The sequence below is a fragment of the Candoia aspera genome, chromosome 7 (assembly GCF_035149785.1).
Source record: "Candoia aspera isolate rCanAsp1 chromosome 7, rCanAsp1.hap2, whole genome shotgun sequence".
In the NCBI taxonomy this organism is placed as follows: Eukaryota; Metazoa; Chordata; class Lepidosauria; order Squamata; family Boidae; genus Candoia; species Candoia aspera.
In genome coordinates, this window is record NC_086159.1 from 16582458 (window position 1) to 16595070 (window position 12613).

Here is a 12613-nt window from a genome sequence, read left to right on the forward strand (position 1 = left end):
GCATTAACAGTATTCTTAAACTGAAAATAAAGAATGAAACTTACCTCTTTAATGTGAAGTTGCCCAAATTCGAAATTATTTTTTAAGTGAATTGTGATCTCCTAGGGAACCCCTAGTGACCTCTTGTGGAACCCTGGTTGAGAAACCCTGGTCAAGAGACTATACTGCATAAACTAGCCTATATTGTCTCTTGACGCCCTGTGATATGTGAAAATGTTTAGAAGGCATCTGTTTTCTATATGCTAGCATTTGTGACAAAGCATTTCAGATAAAAAGAGATAATGAAGTCAGAGAAAAACTGTTACCATTATTAGCTTTGTGGCAAAGAAAGACTTACCAGCATAAAGGGAGAGGAACTGAGAATCAATAATTGCAAACTTGGCTTCGGGGTCATTCAGTCTCCACTGAAAGAGGAAGACAGATGCATATGGAATTTATAGATTTGTTAAGTGGGAAAGAAAACAGAGATTAATCCAAATGCATTTTAGCTACTGTGGCCTTTCAGAAAAGAAAACTAGGAGATTTACTGACTTCTGGAAGATTGCTGTAAACGGCTGTTGAGCCGTGCTTGATTTTCCAGCCTACAATTTCTGATCAACAAGGTCAAGGAAACTATTTCAGAAATATTATGTACAGTCAGTGACTGAAATACAATTTGATTTGAAATTCTAGGTCTTGGTTCACTCAGCAGGAAACTCTGAAAAGTGAACGGTAGAAAGTACAGTTTCAAATAAAACTCCTTAGAAAAGATATTTTCATTTTTCTCAGAGGAAGGTTAAACTTTGCATAAGAACATGAAACGAAGAGGTCCTATTTTTTTGCTACTAATACTCATTTCATATACTATATCAGAAAGAAAATGCTTTCTCCAACAAGCAGAAGTGCAAAGGTTGATCCATGAAATGTCTATCGCCAAAACAGCTCTTAAGCCAAATCCCTGTACAGATAACCAAATACAAATCTATCTAGTGAACTTACTGCCACTTCCACATGATCTGTTCCTTTGTCATCTTGTTTGTGTAGAACTTCAAAGTAATATTTGTTTGCAGCTGACAAGCTGTGAGGGAAGAAATTAAAAACAAAGTATGTCTTTTGCTATTAATACAGAGTATGAGAGGTATTGAAAATGAAGGTGACACTTGGGACTACTTTCTTGTCAAGAAAAGAATAAACCCACTTGTTCAGGGCAATGATGGGATGAATTTCCTCCAAGAAAAACCCATGTGGGACAGTTTTCTTCATATCTTCTCTCAATTCATCTTTCCATCTAAGGGGTCCAGTTACTGGGTTCTACTATATTTTGGGCCTCTAGGTGGTAAGGTCAAACAAACAGGCATAGCAATATTATGGTAGGTTAATGGAGAAAGGCATACTGTTTCCTTGTGTGCACGCTGAATTCCAGCATGCAGAGTAGCCAATCTTCAGGTGACTGGGGGTCATGTGATCATTTCAATCTATCCATGAGTAACACAGATTATGTGAATGTATACTTGACATTTGAAAAATGTGCAAATAAAGCACAACTGATGCTCTTTCCCCACTCTTTCCCCATGTTAAAGCACCAGCGAACTATCCTTGAATCAGCAGAAAACTACATCAGCATGGCATCCAGTGCCCTTATTGCCAATCCCTATCTGTCTCTTGCATCTGCTCTGTGTCACTGCTCCATGGAGTTGTCCTAATGAAGCATGAGCAGTGTGTGATTGGTTGAGTCCTCTGGCTTTGTTGTCCTCCCTCTTCTGCTCATCACTGGTTGGTAGGTAAAAGATCCCCACTATTGGTGCTACAGGATGAATTGGGAGGTCTGGCCTCTGTTTGTCTCTAGGCTTCTTCTTGAGCCATTCCTTCTACACCCCATTCTGTCCTTTTTTTTTTCTTTCGTTCTTTTTCTTTTTTTGGTGCCTTTGAATCAGTATTGACAAGGCCCTGCAGTTTTCTTGGCAACATCTTCGGAAGGAGTTTGCCATTGCCATCTTCTTCCTAGGGCTGATTGAAAGTGACTGCCAAAGTCACCCAGCTGGCCTTGTGCCTAAGGTGGGACTAGAACTCATGGTCTCCCAGTTTCTAGCCTGATGACTTAACCATCTCACCAAACTGTCAGAATTGAATACGTTAAACAACCAAATAACAGATTAGAGTTATAAAGGGAGCTGAACCACAAACAGCACTTTATTTCAGATTTTTCTTCACTTCAGGGAACACAAGCCAATTTCCAGAGCCTTCCATGTTGTCTTTGGGATGGAAGTGGTGGGAAGATGGGCACATCCTTCCAACATTAGGCAGGTTTAGCCTTGCATCAAATCAGTACAGGTCAAACACCCACACTACAGCCAGGTGAGCAGATTAACAGTACTGGAAAATTCTTACAGATCACTGACATAGCATTGCTGCATCTAGCTGTCAAGTGAGACAACAGCAGAACATTGACAGATGAGATTGACTAGGGATTAGAGTGGAAGAGGCATATCTACATCATTCTGAAGCAGCCACTAAACATCTCAGTTAGTCTCTGATGTCGTGGGAGGGGAAGCATAATAAATTTCATACACCTTGTGCCTGCCACTGGATGTGGTTACCTTAAAGGGGGAAACGAACACTGATACAGCTAAGGATGAATTAATCCTGTCTCATTCATGAGTTGTGAATGAGATGAAGGCAATGTCAAGGAGAATTGGTGGAAACAAGATATTGCCAGGACTTGTTTATGCCATGGTTAGATGCAAATGGGGAAAAAGCCAAAGGAAAAAGGGGATCAACAGATGTGCAGAAAATTGTACCACTGGCCACTAGGGAGCACTCTGAAATTATTCTGATCAACTAAAAACTCCACTTGAAAACTTTCTGAAGTCACAGTGATTTAGAATGATTAAAAAATACACCCACAGTGATATGTATGAGAGACTTGCAGACTGAGTTTAACACAGGAAAGAAGGTATGGCTAACTGGCTTGTATCCAGTTGAGCAACGTACAAAATGGAACTAAGATCTCAGCTTACTCACTTTATGGGTCTTGACTTTTGGCTCCTGAATTTCCCAAATTCACCTGGTGCTGTCCACTCCTTCCCACTCTGGACAAAGATACAAAACATCCCTTTTGTGTTAGGCTTCAGTCACACAAAGCTGCAGCATGTTTTTAACACAACCGGGTAACCGTATATATCCAACCACAGATTAAATAATATAAATCTTCAGTGATAATTGAAGAAGTGAATGCTTTTGATTGCTACTTGCTCTTGACCTTAAAGGCAGAACAGCATTGCCATCAAAGCTGAGTGAGGCATGTAGGAAGAAATGAAAGCTAGGAGTGGAAGAAGGTATTCAGGTACCAGATTTGTAATTTGCTACAGTGCTAGTCTTTGCTGCCCCACATTCAAATGGATGTGGTGTGGCTGTGACTGAGTGGATGGGGCAAAAAGGGGAAAGAGAGAGGCCAAGCAAAAATTACAAACTATAAATATTGAATGAAATGAAATGAAATGAAATGAAATGAAATGAAATGAAATGAAATGAAATGAAACGAAATGAGACATTTCTAGAGCTGGCTAACATAGACAAGCAGCATGAAAATTTTAGAAGGCAGGATAGCATGCTCTTACACCCTTTGTTCCAATATTGTTTTTATTTTAAAAGGTAAAGAAACTTACTTTTAAAATATCCAATTACTTTCTTAATGTGAATTAATATAAAGATAATCCATACATCTTAAAATTGTATCATTCTGGTTATTTTTCATTGTCATCTTCATTTGTGTAACCCAAACATTACAGAGAGATTATTTTCAGCCAGGGGCAAATGAGGAAGTAGGCTTGGGAACACATCAAAACTAGAATCAGAACCTTCATGATCATTGAATTAGTACATCCAATATGTAATAAACATACATGGTTATGAAATGTTAATACTATACACAATACAAGTTGCTATGATATATCCCCTTAACTCTTCTGCAGTTCTATGCCACATTGGGTGACTGTAGATAGTAGGATTAAATAGGAAACTGTTTTACATTTTCTCATTAAGTTTTTACAGCATTTCCCATTTTGTGTCCAGCTGCAGACCTTATAGCTGGTATCCCTAGTCTCTGTAATGATTCCAGGTAATTCTTAATACACTCTGGGATACTATCCGAGAACATATGACAGCTGTCAAACACAAAGATATTATGGTTGAAATATTAACTAATATCAATATTATATTAATATATTAAAGCTGTTTTGATTTTAAATGCATAAATTAACATTGTAGTGTCACATGCTTTGTATAACATGAACAACTGACTTCCCCTTTTTCTTTGAAGCATATGTTGTACATGAAATGAACTGAGAGAACATGGTTGGTCACCTTGCCTATGCTGGCCATCAGCTGAAGTTCTGAGATGTTTTTTCCTGGACTCAGCCAAAACTCTGCATTGTCATCAGACCCAATTGCAAACTGAAACATACCTAAAGAAAAAAAATCCTGGATTTAACAGTAAGAAATATTTGAAAAAGATGGGAAGTTGTGTTCCATGCCAGTGGAAGCAGAATGAATTCTTCCTTATCAGTAAATATTGCTTTGATGTAAGCAGCTAGAAGCACATGGAATTATTCTCCAAAATCCAAGATTCTTCATTCTTCTACAGTTTTCTTTTTTCTTACTGAAGGAAGTTACCTGCCATGTGCACTTCAAAATATTAAAATGTATTGTGCTAGTTATAATTACATTTAGTTGAGTTTTGTACTATATATACAGTGAACACTAAACTGTCCTTTACCATTAAGAACTCCAAGAAAAGAGATTATGAGTTTGTTGAGGCCTACATGAAATATCTCTAATATTTCACACAGTAACAATTGGCAAAAATTGGAATAAATCCATAGCAGTACAAACATTTTAAACTGGTGGTGCATATCTGCACTCTTAATAGATATTTAATGGAAGCTATTTTCCTGATGTGTATTAATACTTGATTTATTTTTATCTCTCATATTTCCACCATCTACAAAAGAAGTCTAGGTAGCACCTGTTGTAAAAGCAACTTTGCCAAGTATCCATTTCATCTTTAAGGAGCTTCAAACACAGTTTACCATCTGGAGCTTATACAGGTTTGCCCTGTATAAACTTTACACTTGGGGAGGAATGTAAAGTTTAAAGAGAAAAGTAAACAAAAGAAATGAAAACAACATAAAATTCAAAGGTAATAATACACAATGGAGCAAGAGGTGATAAACTTAGAGCACTATCCCTATGTGCAGAAACCTGTGATAGGTCCAGGCCTGGGTCAAACAACGGATCTGCAATAAAAATGATACTATCTAAGAAAAGGGCTTGAATTTAATGCAATAGATTTAAGCATATGCTAGATCCATGGGATATGTTCTGCCATGCTCTACACTTCTACTCAGCAGCAGCTCAGAACCCATATGTGGGCCTGCACAAGGGAGTAGCAAATATAAAGGAAACATTAAAAATGCTATTGAAAAAAAGATACGGAAGCATCTTTAGATCCAAGTCATTCCATTCATGTAAACTTATTTGTAATAGAGCCAATTTTACTCTCCCCTTACCGTCCTTGTATGGATGCAGGTAACCAAATATCCGCAATCCATAGTTTCTCCATTTTGGTGATACTGCTAGCTTCTTCAGAGTAGCCCGTGTCTAGAAGTATAAGTAAAAGCAAATGTTAGAATTATTAAATTGAGCTGGAGGAAGATAAAGGAATGGAGTAGAAAGGACAAAAAGGAATGGTTAGGAATTCTGCAGTAAGATCAGGACTATTCAGGGAAACAAGAGCCTGGGCAAGAAACAACACAAACAATGTGTTGTTTCATGCCCAGGCTCCATTTCCTTGAATAGTTAGATGTTTTAAGGGCAATCATTTTTACAAATATAGTTTTGCTATCAGCACCAGTAATCGCTGGCTTTTAAAGCAATTCAAGTGCAATTTGCACATAACATGGCACTGCCGATCCCAAAGTATCCACCCTAGCAACAACTTTAGTCCCATAATTCCAATTCTTGCCAACAAGTAATCTTTTACAAACTAAGTTTAAAAATACAGTAACTATATCCATGGTTAATTAATTATAATAAGAACAAGCTTAGCCTAAGACTGAACTTGGATCCATTCCAGTTTACATGCCTCTCTTTCTTATGCAGGCAAAAGATACTTGGACACATTTGCTTGCATATTCTTCAAACTCATGTTGTCCAGACCTGATAAACAAAGATCAGCTTTACCTATATTTTGCTAGAAACAATTCCAAGAGCAAATCATAATTATGAAAATATTTTGAGTTAGAAAACCATCATCATTCATTTAGAAGACATTCTAGATTGTCATTAATCAAGAACTGAAGTGCAGGTTTTAATGTCCTTACAGATGGTAAGAAAATCAGTGAAGAGCAACCCAGACCATGGGGAGGTAAGGTAATTAAAACTTAGTTTATCTGAGATGTTTGAACATGGGTATGGCAAAAACTTCCCTCTCTATTTAATGCACTCAAAGTCAAATTTGAGTGCTCTGTTGCTATACATTTTTTTTAAGCTGGTGGTTCTTTGTGGCTAACTGTGGGAGCAATCTTTGTGAATATACAAGTCCTCTTATGGTAGCCAGTTAATTGGCATGCAAATGACAAGCTCATAAATCTCTAAATGTGTCTCCAAATAAGAAAAGCTTGCCCACCCCTACATTTATTTATTTGTTTGTTTGTTTATTTGATCACATTTATACACCACCTTATACTAGCGACTCTGAGCAGCTTACAAATAAAAGATCATAAAAAATCTTGTACAAAAAACACAAAGTTAAGAGAGAAAAGCTATTAATTAATTCCACTAATTTTGTGGGTTTTGTGGGGATTAGTGGGACTTGTGAACTCAGCCATTCTGGCTTAGAATGATTTGTGAATCTGTGTAAATCTGGTCATTAGTCAACAAATCATGATTTATAAAATCCTGAGTTAAGGGAACCCAACCACTATTGCAAGACAGAATTCTTTCTTCATTTGGTATAAGAGGAGAATGTGGGCCTAAACAGGTTTAAGTTATCCTACTTCACACAGATGATGTGAAAACCCAGCTCTCTGGAGAAGGCTGTAATGCTGGGAAAGGTGGAAGGAAAGAGAAGATGAGGATGACCAGCAGCAAGGTGGATGGACTCAGTTACAGTGGTGATGAGGGCACAGTTGGAAGACCTGAAGGACCAGGTTAGGGACAGATCGTCATGGAGAAAATCTATCTATGTAGTGGCTAGGAGTTGAAAACAACTTGATGGCACATAATCAATCAATGGGCCTAAAAGGATACTCACATGAGGATACAAAGGAAAGTGAAGATTTCTCCTCAATTGCTCAATAGATCCACCACACCAGTCTTCAAAAACATGAAGATTGACTTGACCTTGGAACTGCAAACACATGAAAATGCAAGATTTCTTGTTATATACTGCCCTTATGTTGTTGCTGTTGTGTTATCTAATGCTTCGGTGGGAAAATAACAGCATTCTGTGACTGTCATGTTTGTCCTAACTTAGAGTGAAGTACCACACTGAGACAATGAGTAGGTCTCTAGTGCTTATTGAAGGCTCAGAAAGTAAGAATCCTGCCAAACTGAAAGCGCGTGGGAAACCCACATAGATAAATCCAAAACTCAAGGCGGGTCTGCTCTGAGTTTCTCTGAAGGACAGTTCAAAGCCTCTAAACTATGCATGCATTTTCCCCCCTGGATAGCCCCCCCCCCACTCACCATCAGTACTCATGACAATGCTGGCCGCATGACCGTGGAAGTGTCTTTGGACAACGCTGGCTCTTTGGCCATGAAACGGAGATGAGCAACGCCTCCTAGTGTCAGACACGACTAAATGGGAACCTTTACTTTACCTTTACTAATGCCCTCATAGCCTACATATTATTTTACAACTAAATGGCTAAAGCATTACAAGATAAATGAGATGCTTAGGAAGATTACATGGCATCCTCCATGTAATTGTAATCTAGTATGGATGATTACAAGTTGTGTCCAAACTGTGCTCTAGGGACCACTGATGGTCCATATGGGTACTGCAAATGGACCATACTCCAAGCACCAAAATATATATATTTTAAAAAATGGCCAAAATCTTGTGGCATCCCCAAATCTGGATACTTCACACAGGAACACAGCAATCTGACTTAATTCAGGTTGATATAAATTTGGTCCTGCAGAAACCAATTGGGTGAACCGTGTGTGCTGGGGTGCCTGAAGGTGCTGCCTTGCCAACCTCTGTCTTATATTGAGGTCCTTAAACATTATGGATGGCAAAGTAATGCTCTTCATAGAGGAATTTTTGGGAATTGCAGTTATAGATAGATATGTCTTATCATATTATATATATGTAACATCATAAATCACATTTCCTCAACAAGCTGTCCTCCGGAAGTGTTGGGTCTGTAGGCTTGCCTTGTGCTGTCTGGGAATTTTCCCAGAAAGCTCAAGTGAATTAATAAAGTCTTGGTTAGATCTGTAGAACTATGCTGTTTAGCCCCGACTCTTCAATCTAAGTAGTGCATTCTCTGGAGAAACAGCTCCTGCCCTCTTCTCTCTCTTTTTTCCTTCTTGGTGCAGAACCAAGCCACTGATTCCTCAGTCACTTTGACTCCATCCAAATGAGACCTAAATAAGTAATTAGAGTAGAATGGATCCCTTAGTCTTGGCTTCAGTTTCTAATTTTAGTTGGACTCATAACAGATGGGTGAAAAAAGAAATTTAAACAGGAACTTGATTAATACTATGGAATGGCAAATGCTGTATAACTGTGTATGAAAATCCAAAGGTGTGGGGATAAAGTTATTTGGTGTACCTATGTAAGAAATTACCTCTAAGTAATGTTGAAGTTCATGAGAAAACCTTCTTCTAATTCTGTTAGGGACTTTAAGACTTCTTTAAATAGGGTACTTAATGCAATGATACTGGAGATGACCTGATAGTGTTTATTCTGACAGTTTAGTTCACTTTGCTCCAACTATACTAAACATTTTATTACCATATGCCAACCATTTTCTAAAGCAAATATTACAAGGTGTAAATTGTGAATGAGACAGACAAATAATTGAAAATACTTATCAAAGGCTAAGCTCAGTAGCAATTCCCTGTTATTCCTACTCTCCATAGCTTACTCAGATTTATTCTGGGAAATGGGTGCAACAGCCATATGCAGTTTATTAAAAGGGTAAGTCAGCAGCCATACAAGCAAAGATATAATCTATGGATTTCAAAAATTCAGAATTATGCCAAATTCAATAGAAACTTTAACTTGAGAACTTCATGAAGTTTTGTCTTGTCTAAGGGTTAAGAGGTCTATCTCTACCTAGATGTGGAATCTCTGTCTATTCTAAATGTGTGCTAGAAAACAACCAAAAAATTTACTCTTGAGAACAATGACTAGTAAGTAGACTATTTTACACTACTGTTTGCATTCCTTAATTCCTTAAAAAGCAGTCAGTGACTATCTTATCTTATGCCAAATTTCACAAGAATGCAGAGGCACTGCCATGCCCTGAACTGTGGCAGGTCTTGAAGAAAAAAATTCCCTTTGCCTCACGCCATATAAAGGGAAATAAAATAAAGCAATGTATACTCGTATTCAACAAAGTCCTTATCTCATACTGTGTACTTCTGTCTGGCTGCATACAAAAACAAAACAAAACAAAATAATCCAAATGATTCCTGTGAGAGGCAGCCACAAAGCTGTCAAGCTAATTTTCTCCTTGAAAGACATGCTAGGGCAGCTGAAGCCCCGGAAGAAAGGTGAGGCAAGAGTTGCATCATGTTTAAAAAAAAAAAAGCCACTTTTCCTGCAATTTCAAATATACTACAGTACAAGCTCAGCTTATGGACATTACCAATTCCCCGGGGAACATGGTTTTGAACTGGCACTGAGTCCTAGTGTAGAAGTGTCCTGACTTTCATTTGTAGGCCCTGCTGGTTTCATGTAGTGCATCAAAAATGTGCACATCAGCCTGCAGGCAGGAGGCACAAATAGTTCCACCTTGTTTTAAAAATGGATTTCAAGTTATCACTTCCAATGCCCAGTTCTTTGTGGGCAAACTTCTGTGGAAAATAGATTTGCAGAACAAAGTGAGAGAACCAATTGCCAGATCTTGTGCAGCCTGCAAATCACTAATCACTTCTACATAATAAATATTTTCTTATGTCACAAGCTCCCTCAAAAGAGATAAGGAACTCATACAGCCTGTTGTTGAAGCAGAAAGCAATTGTGAAAAGAAAAAATAAATGGAGAAGGTTACTGAGGACATTTCCTTATTTTGCATTTTCTAAATGACCCTCAGAAAGCTGACAAAGTTGTAGGTCTTTATGATATGGAAACAATCTAATGTGTATTTCAGATTGTGGTAAACATTTAAGAAATTTATTCCCTTGAAACCTGAACATCCACTTCCATAATATAAAGTTTATTACAGTTATGCCCCTTATGTTTTTTCCTAGTACAGGATCTCAAGACAGTATCTATAAAGTTTTGCCATCACCCACTGGAGTACTGATACCTCAGCTATGCATTTTTTCTTCATTTTACTCTTTTACAAGCTGCATCCAAGCCCCACATGACCATTCTCTCTTCACCTCCCTGAAGGTCCCCAGCACAGAAATGTAGCCATCTAAATCTCTTGTGAACGTTATGGACTCTATCTGAAGTCAGTAACCCAGTGTTTCTCAACCTTGGCCACTTTCAAAGCTGGCTGGGGAATTCTGGGAGCTGAAGTCCACACAACTGAAAGTGGCCAAGGTTGAGAAACACTGTAGTAACCTGACCTACTGAGGGAAGGAAAGAGAAAGAAACAGCAAACAGAGCAATGAAGCAAGCCAAGAACAAAGCAATCTAAGAAATGTGGCCTTGGACCTGTGAAGGCCAATAAGTGACCTGGTTTGAAACCAGACCTGTCTGGAAGCCAGCCACTACGGTAAGTGAAAATCACTCATCAAGCAAGAGTTATCCCAGCAAGAAGAGCAACAACCAGTGACACGCAGCTGAGTCAGGAAGGGCAACGACTGCTACAAAAAGGAGGCTCAGAGTGGAAATTAGTTGGGGAGGACAACAGAAGTACAGGATATGCAACATCAGAAGCTGCAGCTCACTTCTTCCACACTTAGGCTCCTTGGCCAGTTGCCACGTGGGGTCTGGTGAGTATCTGGGAGCAAAAGTGTGGGTGTGTGAATGTGCTAAAGCAAAACTTGGCTGTGTTGTGCTAAGTAAAGCTAAGGGATTAACAGAAGACTTTTTTTTTTTGCTATATTGTCATATAGGGTGGATTATTCATGTGTCCTCTACCCCTTAGAAGTTATTATCTCACTGATGGCCAAATTGACTTTTTTGATTAGAGAAAAGACATTATCTACATTTATTGCTGACTGAGTCCTTATGGACTTTTTGTGTGAAACAGAAAAAAATGAACTTATGATTTATGGTTTTGATGTTTAGACAGGATAGATTATAGAACAAAGAGACTCATGTTGTAACTTTAGAAAAAGAGGTACATTTATAATCGTACTTATAACTGCTGTAAAGAAGATCGGAAGCCACTTCTTTGTATCTTTTTTCTTTCTTTTCTATTTTTCTTTTTCTTTTTTTCCCCCTTTCTTGAACTTTTAGCTTTCTCTTTGATTTCTTTTTCTTTTTTTGTCCTTACTTTATATTAGCTTGTATTTGTTTTTATCTTCCTTTTCAAAACTTTTAATAAAATTATATATAAAAAAGAAGTTGCTATCTCACTGAAAGGTGTGTGAATGTGTTCCCCATCCACCAACCAAGGCTACATCTCCAGCAATCTCAAGATGCCCATTCTCAGCTGCTCATGATCTGTGGCGCATAGCACGTGGGGTGAGCTGATTATGTGTTATGAAAGAGAGACTGATTGACACTCAGTGAGATATAACAAAGCAACCCTCATCACTTGTTGGGAAAGGCCTTTTTCAACCCTGTAGTTGCTATGAAGGAAGAAAGGAAAAGCTTTGTCCTTTTTTTAAAAAAAAAAGTCTGGCAGTTCACTATCGCTGGAGCAAATCAGCTACATGTAATATGGAGAATGTGAAAATGCCAATGAAGATAAATTAGAAAAAAGGGAGGTTTGAAGCCTGAAAGAATGGAGACATTGTGTTGGTGCTTGAAGAGTGTTTAAAGCAATATTTATAAGATTCTACCCACTGAAATGTGAATATATACTGCTTCAGGCTACTTTCACATAATTTTAAGCCACAATAGATTCAGTGGAAACCATGCACTTGTGAAACTCCTTTGTGTAAGAAATGTGAGGAATAAACTCTTCTGCTGTCCTCAGGCATAGCAATTCAAGACATAAAGTGGAGCCCAAGTTTGTTCATAGAATTAAATAATGCATCTTTTAGTACTGTCCATGGTTCTGTTATAGGAGGAGGAAAGAGGCACTCAAGTTTCAAATTTCAGTTTAGGACAGCATTTAAGAATATGATTAAGACCTACACTTTAGTAAACCTGCCTGCAACAGGGATAGTTAACACAATGTTCATAGACACCAATTGTTCATGGACACCTTTTGGCATCTACCAGATTCCCCATCCTTGCTTTAAATATCACTTTCATTCATTAGAAATAAGGAAATGA

At 38.0% G+C, this 12613-nt stretch overlaps 1 protein-coding gene across 1 annotated transcript in view; it reads right to left on the reverse strand.

Moving 5' to 3' along the window:
* Positions 1-12613, reverse strand: part of B4GALNT3 (beta-1,4-N-acetyl-galactosaminyltransferase 3) — a 98573-nt gene that overhangs the window by 18600 nt on the left and 67360 nt on the right. Inside the window, exons 4-9 of the mRNA XM_063308865.1 lie at positions 7292-7387; positions 5547-5637; positions 4342-4442; positions 3001-3068; positions 979-1057; positions 338-404 (exon numbers count right to left, since the gene is read on the reverse strand). Coding sequence (XP_063164935.1) covers positions 338-404; positions 979-1057; positions 3001-3068; positions 4342-4442; positions 5547-5637; positions 7292-7387 — 502 coding nt within the window. The remainder of the gene's footprint in view (positions 1-337; positions 405-978; positions 1058-3000; positions 3069-4341; positions 4443-5546; positions 5638-7291; positions 7388-12613) is intronic.